The sequence below is a fragment of the Taudactylus pleione genome, unplaced genomic scaffold (assembly GCF_031769625.1).
Source record: "Taudactylus pleione unplaced genomic scaffold, aTauple2 ptg000006l, whole genome shotgun sequence".
NCBI classification, from domain to species: Eukaryota; Metazoa; Chordata; class Amphibia; order Anura; family Myobatrachidae; genus Taudactylus; species Taudactylus pleione.
The window spans coordinates 26,446,147-26,470,493 of record NW_028284409.1 but is presented as its reverse complement, the minus strand read 5'-3'; the positions used below and the strand labels follow the sequence as shown (position 1 = coordinate 26,470,493).

Genomic DNA, 24,347 nt, shown 5'->3' with positions numbered 1-24,347 from the left:
CCCGGATCTTCATCGGCTACTTTGGCGGCATGGCTCTTGAGGCCTCCGTCTTGAGGGAAAAGGGGTTTTCCGAGTCTGTTATACGGACGATGTTGAAGGCACAGAAACCATCCTCAGCCCGTATATATTATAGGGTTTGGCATACTTTCTGTGGTGTGAACTGAAAGGGTATGATCCACATAAATTCCTGATATCCAGAGTGCTGGATTTTCTTCAAAGCGGTCTGGAAAAAGGGCTAAGCCTAGCCTCTTTAAGGGTACAGGTGTCAGAGCAATTTTATGTTGGAACCAGACTGAAAGAGCTGAGACCAGATATAAAGACCTCTTTTCAGGGGGTGTTGAGGATTCAGCCTCCCTTTGTTTCCCCGGTTGTTCCGTGGGACTTGACTCTAGTTCTGAAGGTTTTACAGGCTCCTCCGTTCGAGCCTTTAAATTCAATAGACATCAAGTGGCTAACAGCAAAGACTGTATTCCTCCTTGCTATGGCACCTGCACGTAGAGTGTTGGATTTAGCTGCGCTTTCCTTCCGGGAGCCGTTCTTGGTATTTCATCAAGATAGAGCAGTGCTACGTACTAGGGAGGGTTACCTTCCGAAAGTGGTGTCTAAATTTCATATTAATGAAGAAATAGTAGTTCCAGCATTTCAGGGCACAAGTCTCTCACAAGGTGAGGCTTCCCTGGGTGTGGTCCGTGCTTTGAGAATTTATGTTAAACGCACGAGCAAATGGAGGAAGTCCGATTCACTTTTTTGTGCTTTTATGGTTGTCATAAGCGTGGCTGGCCAGCCAATAAACAGACACTGGCCAGGTGGATTCGCATGGCAATTTCATTGGCTTATACACAGGCTGGTATGCGTGTGCCGGATTCAGTGACAGCACATTCTACTAGGGCGGTAGGTCCATCATGGGTGGCCCGCCGGGGTGCTTCTGCTGACCCCGAAGAAGAAAATAAGAGTTATGGTATGACATACCTTTTGTTAACTCTTTTTTTTTTTCTTCGAGGTCCATGGGGTCCACAGTACACCCACCCAGACGCACCTGTAGTTCTGGGGGAGGTTTTCCGTAGTTTCTTCTCTTGAGAGTCTGGACCCGTGAGTATGGGTCTTTTCTTTCCTACCCTTTGTTTGTCTCTGCCTGCTTGAGCTTGGTAACGAACTGTCTACCTGAGGCAGGAGGTGGGGTATATGAGGAGGAAACCCGGTGCATCCTGGGAGCAGAGAGCTCGTTTGTATTAACTGTTTGGTGACCGGGATTCATACCCCAACGTAATGGCTGTGGACCCCATGGACCTCGAAGAAAAAGAGTTAACAAAGGTATGTTATACCATTACTCTTATTTTTAAATAAAATTGGTTAAGTTTTAAATAGATGTACTTGGCCTAATTCGATCATAAAAAAAAAAAAAAAACCCTGACAATTTGAGCGGTTTTGGGGAAAAAATGTAGCCGTTTAAGTTTCATATGCAGTCTGACACGTGCAGTTCGTAAAGATCACAAGTACCAGCCGCAGAGTGGACTTTCATGCAACTCTTAGGCTCAATGTATCCAAAAATAAGGAAATACCATGTGACATCACATAACAGATTATTTTAAAATCCTCCATTCATAAAAAATATCAGTTATTTATAGCAAATTGTATATTTTGGTCCAGTTTTACTACTAGGCAAGCCTGGTTTTTCATAGATGTAGCAGGAGGTTAACGGTGTTTCTGTCTTATAACAGTTAACCTGGTGAGTAATAGCGTATTGCTACAAATTGTCTCCAAAAGCTCTTGATACTGGGGTCATTCCAGAAATGATGACAAAGATCCATCTCTGACTGGTCACATTTTAGACATGAGTACAAGGCTGCGAAAAGAATGATTTATTAGTTGAATAATAGGATACATTTTTTAAAAAATTCTCTGTAAGCTGCTTTTTCACAGTGTACCAAGAGAAGTATAGTTTCATTATATCTGCCAGCAGGTTATCCATCCAGTGTGGAAGTCCCTGCATATTAGCAGTATAACTTATTTTCTTTAAGGAGCAAATAGTATTTAGTTTCAGTTGAATCAGTCACTAATGGGAAGGCTGCTGAGGCAACACAATTTTTAAGCCATTTAGGTTTGAGGTTTGTTTTGTTTTTTTCGTTTTTTTTTTTTTTTAAATGCCAACTTTGGCAAACTACATAGAATAGTATCTCTATGGATTTAATTGTTTTGTACCTAATTATTTAAATATCCAATAATGGCTGTCAGGTAGTTCAGATTTATAACTAATAGATTAAAGCCTGTGTAGTGGAAAAACACAGTATGCAGTACTGTAGTCAACTTTCATAAAGTCGACATGGGCAGAAAGTTGACAGTGAAATTGTCGACGTTAGGTTTATGGGTTACAGTTAGGGATCCATTAAAAATGAATTGTCGACATGTGAAGTCGCCATTTCATCAATGTTGACATACTGAATATATGAATGCTTTATGAGGGTAGACATTATGTATATTCTTTTTTGGGAACTGTGAGGACCGCACGTCCTAGGGAGTTCTATTAAATCACCTAGACCAGAGGTTCCTAAACACAGTCCTCAAGGCACCCCAACAGTTCAGGTTTTGGAGAAATCCCCACGCCGGTATTTAGACTGTTGGCATACCACACGCCGGGATGCCCACTACATCCCGTTAAAAGTAATGTGGGTTTTCAATGCAATTCATAGGTGCAAAATGCTTTCTATTAAAAAGTCACTATCTCTGGTATCTTGGAGGAGTTGGAGAAGCCAAGTATATTTGTAGGGGAAGAAAGGCTATGTGTGTCTTCTCACATAGCCAAGTACTCCCCTAAATGTACTGTATCCACTCTATTCTCACGTTCTTTGCTTTTATATATTGGTGCAAAGTAGACACATTAATTTTCCTGATTTGTACTTGCAATGAAAATCCTGGGGCCAGTACACAGTTGCATGCAGTTATGCCGCAACTGCATTCTCACTACATGCATGGAACTTAGAGTGGATATTCATCTAATTATACAGCCCCTATGAAGCTGCTCTTCAATGTGCACTTGTATCAGCACTATACCTGGATCTCTGCGTATACACAACGCAGAGTAGCCTGCTACACACCCTAACCCAACTAAGCCTAAGTGCAAACAATTATGCCTCTTCAGCTGTGAAGTTGTGACTGATATACATAGGACTTTGAATTGCAGTTTATTCATGCACCTGGCTGTGGAATATGTGCAGTGCTAAAAATCGCATGGTCTATCTGCAAATGGACTTGCGTACAATTCTTCATCAGCCCCCCTATGTTTACCCACATTTGCACTTTTCCAGACAATGCCATCTAGAACGGCAGATTCATGCACTTACCAAAAAAACTGGTTGCAATTCTATAAAAGTTAGGTGTGTGACAAGATGTCTTTGTACTGCAGATTTGCACTTTACTGTATATAAGGCACATTTATTAAAATACTAGTGTCTAGGAAAGCCCTTGAAAAACTGTCCATCCACAAATTGACTATTCCTAATCTAAGCTGCGTGTTTGGAATAAACTACCTTTGGCCGTTACTGGTCGGGTAAATGTAATTAAAATGGTAGTTCTCCCTAAATTTTTGTATGTATTTTAGCATGCCCCTGTTTATCTTTCCCCTCGTTTTCTCCATCTGATAGATAGCTCCCTCTCTTCCCTAGTCTGTGCATACAATTGACCTCAGATTACGCTTAGGAACCTGTCAGCAGAGGGTATTGTGTGGTCTAGCGCTCTCAAATCTCTATTACATGGCCTCTCAGCTGATACATTTGAGAGTAGGTTTGGGGTGATGAGAACCAGGATCTACATACGTTATTGGTGCATACTATTTCTAGTGAGCATTCTCCATTACAACTCTTGCTTGATGGTGGCTGTCCCAGAGATGGCGCTCCCTTGGTCGCACAAGTTCACACACTTTGGAAACAGGCCCGTGCCTTGGTAGGGGTTGGAGTGTATGGACCCTGATTTGCCCTTGTGGAATTCTACTAGCTTTTGAGAATTGGCCATGTTAGTGTTTTTTTTTATGGTCTGCTTAGGGAGTCTCTTCTCTTTGACATTTGTATAGTAATGGGGTTTTTAAAACCTTTGAGGTTGTTATGAATGAATTTGGCATCCCAAACTCAATTTTCTTCCTTTATTTACATCTTTGACATGCCCTTTCAACTCAGTTTTCTACTAGTCCTTCATTGATTGCTCCTGACCATATTAAGACTCTGTTGCAGACATCTTTTGAGAAGAGACTGATCTCCACAATTTACTCCTATCTACTTGCTGAGAGCTCTGACACTGAATTGATGTGGCTTAGACTTAAATGGGAGGAGGACGTGGGCACTCTGGAGTATGAGTGGTCTCTGTTGCGCAGCTCCAGTTTTTTACACTTCATAGGGTTTACCTTACTCCTTCGATTCTGTGTAAAGTTAGGTCCAGAGCCTCTGAACTATATCCTAAATGTTCTGCCCTTCAGTGCTTCTTTTAGCATCTTCTCTTGGAATGCTCTTCTGCCCAATCATTTGAGGCCCAAGTCACCATTTGTACTAACAATACTGGATCAGAACCTCTATACACTCCTTCCTATACCTTCTAATATCCTGCCTATACCTTCTAATATCCTGCCTATACCTTCTAAAGATGTCGCTAATTTGCATACGCAGTCATACAGTAAATAAAGACTTAAGACCTGGAATCTGTGGTTCCAAAGCACAAGTATTATTCAAGTAAAAGTACAGTCAGTTACACGCTATTGATCCAGACACAATTCGGCGCAAAGGAATTATACAGACCCAAGTACAGTATACATACGCAGCGCTTCCGGACCAGATGTTAGACGAGGGGTTTCTTGCTGATGCCTATCAGCATTCAGCACGAAGACTAAAGACCCAGTGTTTGAGCACACATATTTATACCCCCCAGGAATAGACAAAACAATAGAGAAGTTTGTTGCTGATGTCATTGGTTCCCAGGGAGGAAGCATCTGTTACAGAGTTTAACAGGCTGGTTCAAATAGATTCACCCAGCCTCTAACAACTGGGGGTCTCTGCCCTCCCACCACATGCAACATCCTAACAGTTATTCATATCATATACATTTTGTTGCTTGAAGTCTCTGCAGTCCTTAACTCGAGAATGCATGATGCGATCTCCCCACCGATATCACCGGAATACTGTGGAAAGAGTACGCATCAGTACAAAACCAAACACTGCTTACTTAACATGTATAAAACCTTAGTTACCAAACAATGTTTATTTCATAGCATTTATACTAAATGAACAACAAATCTTATACCTTAAAGCTTATGAAACCTTGTATGTGAATATGTAATGTGTGAGTATGCGGGGTTTGATATAAAGACGCTAGTTAACTTGGTGCAGATGCGTGCGCATTTAGCTACTAAACTGTGTTTTCATATTGGAATTTATGCATTCGCTAATATGCGACTAGTTAACAGCGCAATTGTGCGTATTACTGTGTATATGAGAAATGATGAAAGATGCAATGGCATGGTGCTAATAGTAATATCGCCATATGTACTTAAATGTGAGTTTATCTAAAATGGCGCTTGGGCAGCCATTTGCAAAATGGTGTCTTGCGATCTCATTTCCAAGTTGGCGTCTTGCGGCCAGTCGCGCCGCGATTCAATTTTAAACTGATATTGTCTCAGCCAATTTTCCAGCTTCGACAGTATTACTAGAACAAGGAGGTCAGATACCTCTTTTTATGTCCCGAAAATGTTATTTTTGGTGTGGGTCTCTGATATTGTCAATTGTATCACTAGTCAATATATTATTAATGCATTGACCGTGGCTAAAGTCTGCATTGCTCGCACATGGATGCTGTATTTGCTCTGTGGTACTGGTAAAGAATGAGGTTGTGGGGCATGAAAGTGTAATTGTATACATAAATATGACGTATAAAGGTTCTCTTGGACTGCTTTTGTTTACTGTATCACTGGAGAAGGTGGGGCTCCACCTGCTGATGGGCCTGCACCGCCCGAGATGGCATAGTAAGAAGTGTGGAATTCTGTGATTATAACTGACTGCATATTTGTGGGAACAATCATCCACTAAGCACATGTAATAGTCTCCTGTGATTACTTTAGTCTTTTACTTGGACTTTTGACTTCAGTTACAACTGTATGTATTCTATATTGTTTTTACCTTGGCATGGCATTGGTTATGCAATCTGTATTACAATTTTTTTTTCTTTCCTTGTTGGGTGGTAGAAGGGTGTGTTTATTTTTGCATTTTCAAAAAAAAATAAAAAATTCAAAGGAGGAAAAAAAACAAAAGTAAACTAAAAAAAATATATATATATATATATATATATAGGTCCAATCGGTCCGGCATCCTTGACAAAGGGGCGTTCAGCCCTGAAACGTTGGCAATAAACACGACGATTGATTAAGACCTGCAGTGCCACCTTCCTTTACTTCTTTATATATATATATATATATATATATGAAGATTTTTAATGAGCTTTAATGTTTTCTCTGTTACAGGAGTCTGAGAAGGATGGCCGCCACCGTAGACATGAGGAAGATTACTGTAGAGAGAAGAGGAGAAGCGATAAGAAAGAATCCAGGAAACGGAGTCATTCTCGAGAACGTAGCAACTACCACAGCTCCAAAGACAAGTCCAGAGAAGAAAAAAAGGAAAGAGACAGGGACAAAAAGAGAGACCGAAGCCCAAAGCAGTATAAAGAGAGGTCTAAACATAGGGAAAGAGATTGAAGACTGACAATTGAATAAGTATATCAAGGATTGTTTATTTAAAGTTATAGCGTTTGCTCTTGTAAGCAGAAAAATAAATATTTCCTTAATTTTGTGCTCATGTCATTTGTATGAACCACCTGACACATATATACAATCTTTGATTATTCTTATAATGGATCCACTAGAAGCATATTGCAAAATGCCTTCACATCCACTGGTACGTGTATATGGGCTTTCAAGATCCACACTTACTCTCTGCTGTCGGGTGACTCCTCTGCTATCTAAAAGAGTACCTATGGCATTCCAAAGACACAAGTCTAGGCAGAACCACCACTCACAAATACAACCAAAACGGCGTTCACTATCTCCATATTTGTTACAAATAATGGCAAATCATTTTTTCTGTACACATTAGCATTGTCAACATGGTAAGAAGTTGCACTAATGGTACAATGCTTCCATTGGGCATTATTTCTAGTGACCTTTAAAGGGGTTGTGCAACACAGTCTCTCTGTTCAGCAGACAGAAAAGTTTGAAAGTGGGAGATATTGTCAGAGAGTAAGCATATGGTTCATTGGTTCTGACCCTCTCATAATCCTATAGCATACAATAAACCTTCCGCCATACACACAAGCGTGTTATGCATCTAAGTTGTCCTACGTTCCGTTTTTCTCTTTCTAGTAGAAGACTGTGGAAGGAAAAAAGTTTACAGAACGTGATCAACTCCTGAATAATAAAATTGAAGAATATGAAAAATCCCAAGGGTTAATTATCATAAGTATAGACCCTATTACGATATAGAGGGAACTTTGGGAGATAAATATACAAGAGAAACTAATAGACCTTTACCCAATATCAGAAGGGAGAGAATTCATTCCAATACAATGAGGCCTTTAATTGTCTGTCACATTTTTCAGAGTGGAAGATGATCCACAGTATCAGTTTTAGTCTAAACAGAGACAAAAATCTTATTTAGAGAAAGGAGCAAAACAAAAAGACCACTTTAGACGAAAGAAGGGTGGAGAATCATGAACATCAGAACAACAATGTTATTATTTAGGAAGAGTTCAGGATCACCTCAGACAAAACCCAAACAAATTTGAAATATTAAGTCTAAATTCACCCAAAAGGTTCAGAGAAGAAGGTGTAGATGTTGCAGAGGAGGATCTAAAATATTCCTCCAAAAATGCAGAGCTAAACTAAGAAACAGGTATTTTTAAACTGTCATCGGGTATTAACAGAACACGAGAAGTCAATAATTGCTAAAGGTTTAAAATATGCTCCAGCTTCTAACCCAGATCTTTTTGAGCGGTTTGTTGCTCTGAACAGGTATACTAGAGATCTTTGTCGTAAGGGATATTTTTTGAGTAAATCTCTAAAACCCAGAGGATTTGAGGGTACACCTATTGTGCTAGATAAAGATGATGAATTGACACTTCAAATTCTCAATTAAAATTGGATGGAGAACTAACCAATCAGAATGAGAGTCAGATTAAACTATTTGTTGCAAATGATTTTAATGCAGTCAAAAAAAGTAAGAAAAAGTTGAGTTTTATCCAATTCAATTTAAGAGCTAATTTATTAAGTCATTCTATACTATATTGGAGGACTTTTGCAAATTATGTAATAAAAATATTGGGGAAGGTTAAATGTAAACATTTGAATATAAATGAAAGAAGGGCTCTTAAAACTCTAAAAAATTATAAATCGATTGTGCTTAAGGTGGCAGATAAGGGGGGGTATTGTAATTCAGAACTGTATAGATTATCTCAACGAGGCCTCCAGACAATTTAATGATTTTACATTTTATCAATTTTCCCCTGATCCCACCGTTAAGTACTCATTAGAGCTTAAACATTTGTTGGATGATGCTCTGAATAGTGCGATCTCTAGTGAAGAATTTTCTATAATTTACAATTTTCACCTAGTTATTCCCATGTATTATCAGCTCCACAAAATTCACAAATTTCAGACCTCACATCCTGGTCGACTTATTATTTCAGGTGTTTGGTCCCTTGCCACCAATCTTTCAGCTTTTGTTGACTCCTTTTTGCAGCCTTCGTGGTCGCACTCCAGTCCTACATCAGAGACACCACAAACTTTCTCCAACTGGTGAGTTTTGTGAAGTTGCAGGAAGGCTATGTTCTGTTGACTTGTGATGTTGAGTCATTGTACACCAACATTGTCCATCAAGGGGAAGTGGAAGCCAGTAGCCACTTCTTATGCTCTGATGGGGACCTGGCACTTGGATTGCGGGAGTTTGTTTAGGATTCAATTTTATTTATCTAGATACACAGCTACTTTCTGTTGAACTCCCTCAACCCTAGCTACGCCAATCTGTATATGGGCCTCTTTGAGGAACATTACATTTTGGGGCGAATTTGGTGCTTTTTGGCAAAATATATTGATGATCTGTTTATCATTTGTAATGGGGATTCTACTTCTGTTATGTCCTTTGTGTCACACCTTAATTCTAATTTTGGTTTATACTTTAGTCACACTGTTCATTCAACTCACATTAATTTTCTGGACATCGCTCTCTCATTCAGAGGGGATCGAATTTCCAGCAATACTTCTAAAATGGAAGTGGATTGTAAATGTTATATCATTTATTTGACTTGCCATTATTAAAAATGGAAGAATAACATTGCCAAGTGTAATATTTACAGTTAAAATGTAATAAAAATTATATAGTGATCATATAACCTGCGCTCCTAAATTACCAAATGGCAATAGGTAATCTGGGACTGTAGATCAAGATGAAGTCAGGAGTTGTGAACTCACAAGGCCAATCACAGTGTACCCAGAAAAAAAAAATTATAATATGCATATAGTGAAGTACAATTTAATATGACATATACATAAAAACAAGTGAATACATAAATCACACAAGGATCCCCGAGGAGGCAACAAAGATGACGTTTACCGGATCCGTGCATGAAGGAGCATGTGGTGTTTAAACATCAAGGAAAGTCCCGGTCACTTCACTGATACAGCTCCCAAGCCTGGGTCCGTGTCAATCGTAATCCCCGTCAGCCGCCGAGGTCTCCGTTCTACCGATGCGTTTCAACCCCCGTTCTGGAGTCTTTTTCAAGGTAAGATCAAATGGTAAGTGTGCTTCCCCAGTTCCCTATACCTTAAAAACCCCATTTATCCAATCGGATCAGCGCCGGCACAGCTGATCTCTATACAGGAATCGACTACAATGACCATGATCCTTTGCTGCGCCAGCGCCGTCCGCATTCCTAACCAACGTCACTTCCGGTATTGCCATGGCAACCGGATCTTCTCATCACGTTGTTTCACATGATCTTCCAGTGGAAACCTCCCGATACGTCACATCCGGGATATTTGTATGGCCAATAGTAAAGTCCTCATTCGTTGTCATGACAATAACAAACAGCAAGCTCCTCACGTCATAATTAACTCCATCATTGTTATATTCCAAAATGAATGCCAAGAAGTATAAATAAAAGAATAAAAAGTCACAATTAATATTAGTTATTTTGTGCATGCATATAACATTGAAATTTCACATGAGGGCTTAATTCAAAAGTGCAACGTGCAGGAAGGTAAGAAAAGTGCAAACCAGCATTGAAATACTATAGAAACCACTTAATTTCGAAGTCAAGGTTTAGGCCTCCCGGGGTCAAAGTACCACAATCAAATATACTTTTCATTTCAGCTTTGGCTAATTGCTTAGCTATATCATTTCTTCGCCAATGACCCACTATATGTTTTAGACCTACAAAACGTTTGATCTCCGCGGTGTTACAATTGTGTATTTGTTTAAAGTGATTAGCGAGTGCATGCGTTTCAAGCCCTTTACGGATATTTCGTAGGTGTTCACCTATCCGGACTTTTAGGGGCCTAGATGTTCTACCTATGTAGAACAAATTACAGCTACATTCGATTGTATAAATAACACTCTTAGTGTTGCACGTAATAAAATCACTGATTGCACAACACTTCCCATTTATTGTAACTTCAGTTGTCTTATTCTGTCCGTCTCCCTTAATGCCTTTACACCCCAGACAGAGTCCACAACGATAGAACCCCTTTGAGGTGATGCCCCCTCTTTTCGAAATATTCGGTAGGGCACTCTTAACTAAACGAGAGCCTAAGTTTGGGGCCCTTCTGTAAATACATTTAGGTTTCATTGGGAAATGGGGACCTAAGACAGCGTCTTTCTGTAGAATACCCCAATGTTTGTTTAAAGTTTTTTCTATATATTTGTGTTGGCTACTATAGGAAGTTATGAATGACCATTCCACAGCGGAAGGTTTCTCATTTATTTTCCTGTTATTTATCAATAACTCCTCCCTTGGTATTCTCCATACCTCTTCTTTCGCTTTAATCATAAGATTGGAGGGATAGCCTAATGCTGCGAATTTGGCCTGCATATCATCTGACTGTTTTTCATACACTTCTGGTTTGCTACAATTGTGCTTCAATCTCCTCAATTGACTGCCTGGGATAGAGTGTAACTAGTTTGAGTGGTGACAACTATCTATTCCAATATAGGCGTGGGAGTCTGTTGGTTTCAAATAATTTTTGGTATGTAGTGAATTATCAACCACGTCTACCATAATATCCAGAAAATTGATGGATGTGGTACTTTCATTAAAAGTGAATTCTATATTTAAAATATTCTTATTAAGATACGTATAAAAATCTTTTAAAAGTGCACTACCTCCTCTCCATATAAAAAATACGTAGTCTATATACCTGGACCAGGACATCAGGTTCGCTCCGAAGGGGTTGGCATTCCATATCATATTCTCCCATTGCCCCATAAACAAATTTGTGTAACTCGGAGCGAACCTGGTGCCCATCGCAGTCCCTACCTTCTGTAGATAAAAAACATCATTAAAAGCAAAGTAATTATTATGTAAAATGAACTGGACTCCATCAATTATAAAATTCTGTAGTTCTAAATCCAAAGTACTTCCTCTTAAACTAGTCCTTGTTGCTTTTATTCCATCCTGGTGATCAATGATGGTATAAAGGGACTTGACGTCACCTGTAACCATAACAGAACCCTCTTCCCATTCAATAGTTTTAAGTTGATTTAAGAAATCCTTTGTATCTTTGAGATGTGACCGATTCTGTGTCACTAATGGCTGAAGGTAATAATCGATAAATTCTGATAAGTTTGCTGTTATCGAGTCAATTCCTGACACTATCGGTCGGCCTGGGGGATGTACAGGATCTTTATGTACTTTAGGGAGTACATAAATCACTGGGATGACTGGTTCTATATTGTAAAGAAAAGCAAACTCTCTATCTGATAATACTTTAACATCTCTATATTTATCCAGTAATAATTAAGTTTATCCAAAACATTTTCGGTGGGATCTGCCCTGAGTTTATAATATGTACTTCTATCTTCTACTTGTCGTAGTACTTCTTCCTCATATGCATCTCTATTTAAAACTACCACCCCCCCGCCTTTGTCGGTGGGCTTGATCACTATGTCAATATTGGACTCCAGATCTTTTAGTGCTTTGCGTTCCTTATAAGTCATATTGAATTTTGGTCTTTTTATGTCCATCAGTTGTATGTCATCATGAACTAATTTATAAAATGTCTCTACCAAATTTCCTCTTATATGTGATGGATTGAACACTGATTTCGGTCTGAAAGGTGTGACCCCCTGTTCTAAGTCCTCCACTTCATTGTCTCCTTTCATAAGAAATAATTTTTTTATAGACAATTTGCGGATGAATTTATTCAGATCTACAAATGTGGAGAATTTATTTAACAATATGGTGGGAGCATATTTCAATCCTTTAGCTAAGATGGCATTTTCCTCTTTGGATAATGTGTGACTACTTAAATTAAATATTTTAACTGTCCCACTAGGGCTGCTACTCTCTTGATTTTCTACTGTCTCTAGAGAAACTATCTTTGGATTATTACCATTCTTTCTGCTCATTTGGGTAGCCCTCTTTTTCCTATAAAGTTTCCTTTTTCTGTTTTTTTGAGTTCAATCCTCTACAACCCCTCTTTCTCAAGTGTCTCATCTCACAGGATAACGTCTTATCTCCTTGGATAAAAAAGGCAAAGAGGTAGGGTATTTTTCTTCTGGTAGATAGGAGTATCGATTCTCCAATCTAAGGGGTTCCTCTCTATTGTCCTTCCTTTCTAATGTGTTTTTATTATTTCTCCGTGGTACAGACCTCCATGAGTTATAATTACCGTTATCATTGTGAATAGAGTTTCTTCTGTTATAGAAATTCCGGGGTTCCCCAGAAATCTTTGGATCTCTCCTCCATTCCCCCCATGAACCTCTCTCTCTTTCTCCTTTCTCCATAGTTGGTTGGGGCTTGTTTCTGAAGGGGATTTCATTTAACTCATCTCTTTGAAATTTGTACGGAGTGGTCCAATTATGCAAATGACCTTGTTTCTTTTGTTTTCTATACATATTTGTTTTCCCTATGGAGGATTTTATTTGGGAACCATTTGTTAATGACATCTTATCCCTATTGAATTTCTTAATTTTCCTCTCTATGAGAATCTTCTCATTCTTTTTCATATTTAATTCTATTCTTTTTTCATATTCTATATATTCTGGTGAACCAATAAAGGGTGATATTAATTCTTTGTAAGTGGCAATTTCCTCCTCCATCTGTATGAGATCTTTCCTTCTATCCTTGATAATGAGTTGCATCAAAGAGAACGAGCAAGTGGTTAGAATACTATTCCATTCTGCTTTAAAATTCTCATTAGCTGATGCAAATGACGCCGCTTTATTTATAATCAAACCCTTAGGGATCATCTGGTGGGCGACATATTTTTCCAATGTCACTGTCTCCCACCAGATCTTATTTTCCCGTATTAGAGTATTTTCTAGTTTTCTCATTATATTCTCTAAATCCTCATCTATTAGGATCACTGAATCATTTTCTTTAAATATATTGTCCAATAGGTACCGCCTCTTGTCTCTATATTTAAACATCTATACAGCACCAACTCCACTCAGGTGGGAATAATACACAAAGATATAACGAATAAGAGAGCAAGTGTGATGCGCACAAACGAGCAGCAAGTCAGTGATCTCTATAAAAGGTGGTTCCCAAACCTCCAGAGATCACCGACTTGCTGCTCGTTTGTGCGCAGAATTTATCGATTATTACCTTCAGCCATTAGTGACACAGAATCGGTCACATCTCAAAGATACAAAGGATTTCTTAAATCAACTTAAAACTATTCAATGGGAAGAGGGTTTTGTTATGGTTACAGGTGATGTCAAGTCCCTTTATACCATCATTGATCACCAGGATGGAATAAAAGCAATAAGGACTAGTTTAAGAGGAAGTACTTAATAATTACTTTGCTTTTAATGACGTCTTTTATCTACAGAAGGTAGGGACTGCGATGGGCACCAGGTTCGCTCCGAGTTACGCAAATTTGTTTATGGGGCAATGGGAGAAGGATATGATATGGAATGCCAACCCCTTCGGAGCGAACCTGGTGTCCTGGTCCAGGTATATAGACGACGCATTTTTTATATGGAGAGGAGGTAGTGCACTTTTAAAAGATTTTTATACGTATCTTAATAAGAATATTTTAAATATAGAATTCACTTTTAATGAAAGTACCACATCCATCAATTTTCTGGATATTATGGTAGACATGGTTGATAATTCACTACATACCAAAAATTATTTGAAACCAACAGACTCCCACGCCTATATTGGAATAGATAGTTGTCACCACTCAAACTAGTTACACTCTATCCCAGGCAGTCAATTGAGGAGATTGAAGCGCAATTGTAGCAAACCAGAAGTGTATGAAAAACAGTCAGATGATATGCAGGCCAAATTCGCAGCATCAGGCTATCCCTCCAATCTTATGATTAAAGCGAAAGAAGAGGTAGGGAGAATACCAAGGGAGGAGTTATTGATAAATAACAGGAAAATAAATGAGAAACCTTCCGCTGTGGAATGGTCATTCATAACTTCCTATAGTAGCCAACACAAATATATAGAAAAAACTTTAAACAAACATTGGGGTATTCTACAGAAAGACGCTGTCTTAGGTCCCCATCTCCCAATGAAACCTAAATGTATTTATAGAAGGGCCCCAAACTTAGGCTCTCATTTAGTTAAGAGTGCCGTACCAAATATTTCGAAAAGAGGGGGTATCACCTCAAAGGGGTTCTATCGTTGTGGACTCTGTCTGGGGTGTAAAGGCATTAAGGGAGACGGACAGAATAAGACAACTGAAGTTACAATAAATGGGAAGTGTTGTGCAATCAGTGATTTTATTACGTGCAACACTAAGAGTGTTATTTATACAATCGAATGTAGCTGTAATTTGTTCTACATAGGTAGAACATCTAGGCCCCTAAAAGTCCGGATAGGTGAACACCTACGAAATATCCGTAAAGGGCTTGAAACGCATGCACTCGCTAATCACTTTAAACAAATACACAATTGTAACACCGCGGAGATCAAACGTTTTGTAGGTCTAAAACATATAGTGGGTCATTGGCGAAGAAATGATATAGCTAAGCAATTAGCCAAAGCTGAAATGAAAAGTATATTTGATTGTGCTACTTTGACCCCGGGAGGCCTAAACCTTGACTTCGAAATTAAGTGGTTTCTATAGTATTTCAATGCTGGTTTGCACTTTTCTTACCTTCCTGCACGTTGCACTTTTGAATTAAGCCCTCATGTGAAATTTCAATGTTATATGCATGCACAAAATGACTAATATTAATTGTGACTTTTTATTCTTTTATTTATACTTCTTGGCATCCATTTTGGAATATAACAATGATGGAGTTAATTATGACGTGAGGAGCTTGCTGTTTGTTATTGTCATGACAACGAATGAGGACTTTACTATTGGCCATACAAATATCCCGGATGTGACGTATCGGGAGGTTTCCACTGGAAGATCATGTGAAACAACGTGATGAGGAGAAGATCCGGTTGCCATGGCAATACCGGAAGTGACGTTGGTTAGGAATGCGGACGGCGCTGGCGCAGCAAAGGATCATGGACATTGTAGTCGATTCCTGTATAGAGATCAGCTGTGCCGGCGCCGATCCGATTGGATAAAGGGGGTTTTTAAGGTATAGGGAACTGGGGAAGCACACTTACCATTTGATCTTACCTTGAAAAAGACTCCAGAACGGGGGTCGAAACGCATCGGTAGAACGGAGACCTCGGCGGCTGACGGGGATTACGATTGACACGGACCCAGGCTTGGGAGCTGTATCAGTGAAGTGACCGGGACTTTCCTTGATGTTTAAACACCACATGCTCCTTCATGCACGGATCCGGTAAACGTCATCTTTGTTGCCTCCTTGGGGATCCTTGTGTGATTTATGTATTCACTTGTTTTTATGTATATGTCATATTAAATTGTACTTCACTATATGCATATTATAATTTTTTTTTTTTTTCTGGGTACACTGTGATTGGCCTTGTGAGTTCACAACTCCTGACTTCATCTTGATCTGCAGTCCCAGATTACCTATTGCCATTTGGTCATTTAGGAGCGCAGGTTATATGATCGCTATATAATTTTTATTGCATAAACTTTCCAGTTGTGGTGGAGGTTTGGGAACCACCTTTTATAGAGATCACCGACTTGCTGCTCGTTTGTGCGCATCACACTTGCTCTATTATTCGTTATACAGTTAAAATGTAATTGTTCAGAATATGTGGATTTTAAAATTAACATTGACCTTTAAGGGATATCCAGATGAGATACTAAATCAAGCTTTAGAGAAGTGGAAATGTACAATAGAGATGATCTTATCTCTACTGAAAATCAGACATTAGTTAGAACTAAACTAAATCAGTGGTATACATTGTTTTAAAATAAAACCGCTATTCTCATAAAATGAAAAAGATCATCAAGCGGAATTTTCCTTTTACTTAGGATGAATATGATTTTAGCTCCCCATCTGGAGGAGGAATCAGTGATAATTTTCTGTAACGCTCTTAATTTAAGGAAATATCTGTCACCAAGCTTTTTTTTTATAGAACAGAAACCTCTTTTTAATTCTCTAGATAGAACCTCTAGCTGGCTTAGGCCGGGTACACACTAGACGATATGTCTTCCGGCAATGGCAACTGTGTAATCACTTGCCGTTACCGGCACCCTGCCGGGACGCATCGCTAACAGGGTCGTCTAGTGTGTACTGGCTTTTACTACGAAACCCAAAGGCGTTTATAAATGCGGGAAAACTTCATGTGTTAACTGCAAATTTATGAAACAGAGAAGCATTGCCTATAATTCTTCATCTTTAGGTACTATTTTTATAGTTGAGCATTTTATTAACTGCTGTCATTTATCTGATCACGTGTATCTGTGGGAAACAATATGTCTGAAGAACCACTAGGAACCTTAACATCGTGGTTCATGGAACATAGGAGAAATATCAAGGGTGTGAGGACACACACTGTCTCCCAACATGTAGCTTCACAGTATAATAGCAACATAAAAGCAGTAACTGTAAATGGGATTGAATTCATACCACCCACCCAGAGAGGAGCAGACTGATTACATCTGCTGTGTAAAAGGGAGGCGTAATGGATTTTTGCCTTGTGGACTTTGGTCTTTGAAAGGTGACTGCTGGTAAATATCTGTTACAGGTTTATTAATTTTGCCTGGAATTTCTATCACATGCTTCACTATATACTTTATGAATGAAGCGCTATACTGCAATGTGAATTGAAGAAAAAAAACCAATTCTGCACAGGTGTAATAATATAAAACATTTATTTAAAATACACAAATCCCATAAATGAAATAAAACACCTAAGTAAATTCTATACAGTGGAGAATCGCTAGATACAAATAACTTGAATTATTATACATGTGGCTATGTAACTTTGTAGCAAGTCCTGCAGTTTTGCACGTAAAAGGTTGACAATGAGCCTGATTCATTACGGATTGCAACTGCAATAGCGTATGCAGATCGACCGATGGTGTGTACTGCGTATGCATTGCAGGGCATGTGCGTGAATTGGCACTGCGATCACCTACGCAGATACAAAGCCATCACAGATCAAGGGAAGGGATGTCAGTGTTTGGGGGTGGTGACGGGGGAGTGGTAGGAGAAACGCAGGCGAGTTGCCTGTTTGAACGCCGTTGCATGAGCATACATAAATTAGCCACTGCGACAGCATACGCAGCTTGTGTACTCACTGTGTGCGTCACGGCTAGCAATTTCTGAGTACGGTCTGACCTGCTGTAATTGTGTGTGAGGGGCCGATGTATACACAGGACTGCAAGGTATTACGTATGTGTGAAAGCGGTAGTGGGCGTCTCTATGCTGGCTTTGCGATTTGCACACAGCATATTTTTGCAGCGGGTCTGCGTGCATAATCGCAGCTGCAATCGCAATAGTGATCCGTAGTGAATCAGGCCCAGTGTCCACAGTTCTGATTCCACAATCACTTGGATTAATAATGTAATTTTCTACTGCAGGATCCATAGGGCTCCACAGGAGACCTTGGGGTATAGGCTGATGACGTCAGTCATCGAGCCCCTCAATATTTAAATTTGTGCTCCCAGGATGCACCGGGTCCCTCTCCTATACTCCGCCCCCATGCCAAGGCACCTCAGTTTCGTAGGTGCTCGGCACAGAGTTGGGTCACTTCAAGGAGGGCTGCATGGACATCCCCTGAGAATAGTTTTTTTTCTTCAGAGTGGTCAGCATGGGCTGTCTGCAGGGGATCCGCCTGTTGCCCTTCCTGGACGACCTGCTGCTGTTAGCCAGGTCTCTGGATTTACTTCTTCAGCGGATTTACTTCTTCAGCATCTACAGCTGGATTCTCAACAGAGGATTTTCTTAACCAGGGACAAGATAACCATACTACAGCAGCGGGTTCGCAGCTGCTTACACAGTCGCCAGGTGTCGATTCACTCGGCAATGCAATTACTGGGCTCCATGGTGTCAACATTCGACATGGTGGAGTATGGCCAGTTTCATTCCCGGCCTCTACAGACACTGATCCTTTCCAGATGGGACGAATCACCACGTCGGATACGAACCCAGACATTGGTACTATCTCTGGAGGTATGTCTGTCTCTAACTAGGTGGCTACAAACAGGTCGCCTCACCAAGGGCTGACCTTTCTGTTGACAACAGACGCCTGTCCCCGGGGTTGGGGTGCAGTGACAGGTTCATACCTCTTCCAAGGAAGGTGGACAATAGAGGAGTCCGTGCTTCCAATAAACATATTGGAACTCAGGGCGGTTCTAAGGGCTCTTCAGCAAGCAAGGCTCATACTTCACGGAAAACCTGTACAAGTCCAGTCAGACAACGTCACCACAGTGGCCTACATAAACCGCCAAGGAGGCACTCGAAGTCAGGAAGTGTCCCGCATTCTGACTTTGTTGAAGGAAAATATCAGTGGTGTTTATCCCGACAGTCCTGAACTGGGAAGCGGACTTCCTAAGCTGTCACGACGTACATCCAGGGGAATGGTCACTTCACCAGGAAGTATTTCAGCTTCTGGTGGACACATGGGGCTTTCCCGAAGTAGATCTGATGGCATCTTGGCACAATCACAAGTTGCCAAGGTACGGCTCAAGGACACGAGACGTGGGGGCTCTGTTGGTAGACGCTCTGGTGGTCAAATGGACCTTCCAGTTCGCGTACCTGTTCCCTCCGTTCTCCCTTCTGCCTCGGGTGATTCGGAAGTTCAAGCAGGAAGGAGGTACGCTGCTGCTGGTGGCTCCAGCGTGGCCCAGACGTCACTGGTACGCAGATATTCAGGGTCTATCCATAGACACTCCGATGCTGTTGCCTCAATGTCCGGACCTGTTGTCCCAAGGTCCCTGCCTCTACCCAGACCTGAGTCATCTGTCTTTGACGGCATGGCTCTTGAGACTGCCCTCTTGAGTTCCAGGGGTTTTTCCAGCCCGGTGGTAAACACCGTGCTCAGAGCTCGCAAGCCTGCTTCTGCGAGAATTTATTAGAGTGTGGCACACATTCTTTGAATGGTGTCGAATCCTCAGACATTTGGATTATCCATGATTTTAGCATTTCTACAGGAGTGCTTAGATCACGGTCTTCGCCTTGCTTCTCTGAAGGTGCAGGTTTCTGCCCTGTCAGTACTGTTTCACCGTAGGATTGCTACCCTTCCTGATGTACACACCTTTATGCAAGTGGTGCTTCGCATCCAACCTCCTTTTATCCCATCGGTGGCTTCGTGGGATTTGACTATGGTCCTTAGGGCTCTACAAGGACCGCCATTTGAACCATTTAAAATGGCTTACTATTAAAACTGTGTGTTTCTTCTGGCCATTGCTTCGACCAGAAGGGTATCAGATTTGGGGGCTCTTTCATGTCGTCCTCCCTTTCTGATTTTTCATAGGGACAGGGCGGTTCTTCATACTCGCCCTGGTTTCTTGCCTAAGGTGGTATCCAGCTTCCACATTAATGAGGAAATTGTAGTGCCAGCCTTTAACTCCCCAGACCTCTCAGCTGGTGAGGCCTCATTGGATGTGGTACGGGCTCTAAAGACCTATGTTGACTGTACCAACTCATTTCGTAAGTCAGACTCATTGTTTCTCCTTTTTGGTTTTCGAAAGAAAGGATGGCCTGCCACTAAGCAGATGTTTTCAGGCTGGATTCGCCTGGCAATATTAGAGGCTTACATTCATGAGGGCCTTCCTGTTCCGTCCTCTGTCAAAGCTCACTCTACTCGGTCTGTGGGTCCCTCGTGGGCAGCTCGTCGTGGCGCCTCACCTGTTCAGCTCTGTAAGGCACCCACTTGGTCTACTGTCCATACATTCCTAAGGTATTATGCATTTGATACCTTTGCCTCTCAGGATGCCTCCTTCGGGCGGCGGATTCTCCTCTTTGCACAGGAGCGTCCCCACCCTTAAGGAGACTGCTTTGGGACATCCCCAAGGTCTCCTGTGGAACCCTATGGACGCTGCAGTAGAAAATACAAGATATGGTAAGACCTTTGTTATCTCTATTTCTACGAAGTCCATAGGGATCCACAGGACTCCCACCCTGTCACACCTGTGCTGCAGATGAGCTGTGTTCTGGTCACCGGTTTTTCCATCTCCTTCTGTATGTGAGAGTGTGATACTTGCGTGTTCCAGAATTTCTTCCTTCTCTCTTCTCCTCCTCCGGCCATTGGCTTGTTACGAAACTGAGGTGCCTTGGCTTGGGGGCGGGGTATAGGAGAGGGACCCGGTGCATCCTGGGAGCACAAATTTAACTATTGAGGTGCTCTACGACTGACGTCATCAGCCTATACCCCAAGGTCTCCTGTGGAGCCCTATGGACTTCGTAGAAATAGAGATAACAAAGGTAAGGTCTTACCATATCTCTTATTATTTGTGCTTAGCACTTACCAAGAGTTAGTATAGTAATCCAAATGCTTGCTGTTTAAATTCCAAGCACAGTCACTGTACCGCAAACCTGAGAAGCTCTCGTCAGCGCTGGGCAGCTGGCAACCACTGACAATTAGCTCTGGTATGCATAGTAATGAGAGCGGCTGGTTGTAACAGTTACTTCACCACCTATATTGTGCTGTATAGTTACTTTGTGAGGGGAATCATCAGCAGCCATTACCCCACTCACAGGGAGCCTGCCATTAGTACATGTAGAGATTTGGCAGGGGCTGTAAAGTAATTCTGTGTGAGCCGACTCACGTCTCTGCCAATTCATCGGGCAGGCATGCAAACCAGTAGTGCAGCTGCCTCTTGGCCCGTAGTATTAGGTTCTTAAGCACCGGTCAGCATTTGGTTACGGGGAACAACAACGCGTTTCAGTCACTCCTGTGACCTTTTTTAAGTTGATTGCTCCTTCCCCACATGAGCCACATTAAATAGCAAGATCCTCAATTTCATTGGACACTCCAGATTGAAAATAAATGTTCCTCTCATTAACCTCTTCTTCAATGCATGTTTAAATTTTGTTTTTAGGTTGCTTAAAAACCGTACACTCTGGGCCAAGTGGCGGCTGCGCTACTGGCTTGAATATATGCCCAATGACTATGACTTTTCATTTTCCATGCTATCAAGTAGATAAATTATACTTACAAGTGAAGGGTCATACTGTTTTCTTGATATGGTATTATCTTTAGAATTAAAATGTTTCACAGCCAACTCAGGCATGCACCTTTATTTATAGTACTACTCTCTAATTAACACTCATGAACTGTTTTCCCATCATTGCTCCTCAAAATGATATAGAATGGAAACTCTTACAAGCAGGGCCCTCTACACTCACGCTTCTCTTTACTTATACTTTCATTTACTCCTTACTTCCCACTAGGGCACCTAACACTAGGTTGCTTACGCCCTGTTGCTTATTTGAGTGTTATGATTGCTAACGCAGCAATGTATAGAAACCATGTCCTTGTCCTGTATTGTACTGTAAGTCACTGGTTTCTTGTTCACTTATTTGTTTATGTACTTTGTAAGGTGCTACGGAAACACTTGTAATAATAATATCACCATCTCTCATGTATTTCATCTTGATTTTGCACACTATGAAAAACCCAGCAAATTACAAACATGTAGCTTGTTACCCATCACTTTCAAACTCACTTAAATGGGACCTTTGCACATTCTAAGGCAGATGCATATAAAAAACAACAACTTTGCTGATAGACAAACTGTTGAAATGAGAGTGGTGCAAATGCATTTATTTATTTAAATTTCCCTTGCAGTGAAATATCTGTCAGCTATTGTTATACATCCTTCAAATACTGGACAACTTTTTATTTTATTTTTATTCTGCAATTTTCATCATATTTTAAATTTGCACCACCTGTGGTGCAGTGTGGTTTTGCTAACAAGCACATATGCATCATTTTTTTTTTTTTTTGCTTTACTCCCAACTCTGCATCAGCCTCTCTGTACCCAGCTTTAGTTTGCTACAGACAAACTATACTATATAATGGCTGATCTTGTCCGCAATGGATCGCAACAACCATTGTATAGTGTGTAAAACCAATTCATTATTTGATGAATTGGGTGGTCGTATCTTCCCATCTGATGTGCTCCACATCAGATGGGATGATGCCAGAGACAGAGCATTGTTGAACGGCAAAGCGTTATATCGTTACATTGCATCGCAGTCGCATGACTGACGACATTCTGGCTGCCTCTTCCAGGAAGGAGCAGCCAGATCGGCAGGACAGGGCGGGCGTGGTCGGATGGATGATGGTAATTTGTGGACGGGGCCAGGTGATCATGTCATTTTGGCCCTGCCAAAATGAAGTTTCACAGGTAATTGCGGGGCTAGGGTGGGGGGTCGGTTTCCGCCGGGAGGCTTGCCTGCCTTTCCAGGGGGCCGGGAGTGGCACACAATTTTCGGTAGGCTCCCGGACAAATTTGGAGGGTAGGCAAGAATGCGCTGTCGGCACATTGTTTAGGTGTGTACCCAGCTTTACATTCACCCATGACCTCTTCTCTCAAACAACCTCAACTTTCTAGCATTAACAGAATAAAAAGTCTCACACAATCAGACAGTGCTTCACCTGCAGCCCTTTGAGAAGATGATCCCCATTAAATTGATACCTACACTGAGGTCTCCTTCCACACTTTCCTTTTCCCAGGCTACAAATTTAGAGTTGTAACCTAGGTTCCATCACTCACATTCCAATCTTATGAAGTACAATCTACATTTTCAACTCATTTCTACGTGTTAATGTAATCTATTGCCTATCTACTGTATATGTTGATGTAATCTATTATCTATCTCCCTAACATTAAATATCAAATTATTATTATTTTTCTCTTTGTAAGAACTGAAAAAGAAACTGTACTAACATGGCATTGCGCTCTCGGCTCCAAACTTGCTAAAAGATCACTTCCGATGTCCAATGATATTGCTGGATATAAGGAAGTTATGCAAATTTTCTGCTCTCAAGTTTCCGTTGTCTGGGGTAAGCAGGATGGTTTTTCACACAGCAGCCAATTCACAGCGCGCCAGTACAGGGTGGTTGGTACAAAAAGCTGCAGCTATTTTTATTTGCAACAAAAGTAAAAACAAAACAAATCAATCCTAGCCTGTCTGGCACTAACTAAACAAATGCTTCCTTCTCTATAGATGGAAAAACCTACTGCCCAACTCACAAAACAGTAGTTTATGACGGCACTCACTTACAGTAGTAATGGCATCTCTTAAGATAGCCTACAGCTTTCTCCCCAGGCAGGGCAGTGCTACCATTTTCCAGCTTTAATTGGCTGCCTAAGGATGCCGGTCACTGGAGGGCGATGCTGTAAAATTCTCTTAGAAGTGTTCTCTAACCCTAGATGTCCTGCAGCTATGTGACAATGAGCCAGGTCAAAATATGTTTTGTATATATTATTTTGTGGCTCCCCTGACAGGACTCATCCCTGGACTGTTGATGAGTCCCGAGTGAGCTTTCTCAAAGAGGAGACCTAGGCTGAGAAACTGGCTGCCAGCTTAATATTCCTTGCAACAACAAGCAGAGCTGCATCATAGAAAGACTTACCGCCCTTCGCCTCTGGCATGTTAAGGACTGCAGCAGGAGAAGGCGGAGCCAGAAGTGGGCAGGGGAGATCAGAGCCAGCCTTCCCCCCTTCACACACCTCGGTGACACAGTCCAAAGTTAGTAGCTGGGCGATTTCAAGGCAGACCTCTTACCACAGGAGGCTGGCAATGGCCCTAGATAGG

The 24,347-nt window shown here is 41.0% G+C and overlaps 1 protein-coding gene across 1 annotated transcript in view; it reads left to right on the top strand.

Annotated features, from left to right (window-relative positions):
* PPIL4 (peptidylprolyl isomerase like 4) overlaps positions 1–6,818 on the top strand; it is a 100,791-nt gene extending 93,973 nt beyond the window's left edge. Inside the window, exon 13 of the mRNA XM_088455904.1 lies at positions 6,494–6,818. Coding sequence (XP_088312030.1) covers positions 6,494–6,724 — 231 coding nt within the window. The 3' untranslated portion in view covers positions 6,725–6,818. The remainder of the gene's footprint in view (positions 1–6,493) is intronic.
* Positions 6,819–24,347: the final 17,529 nt, after the last annotated feature.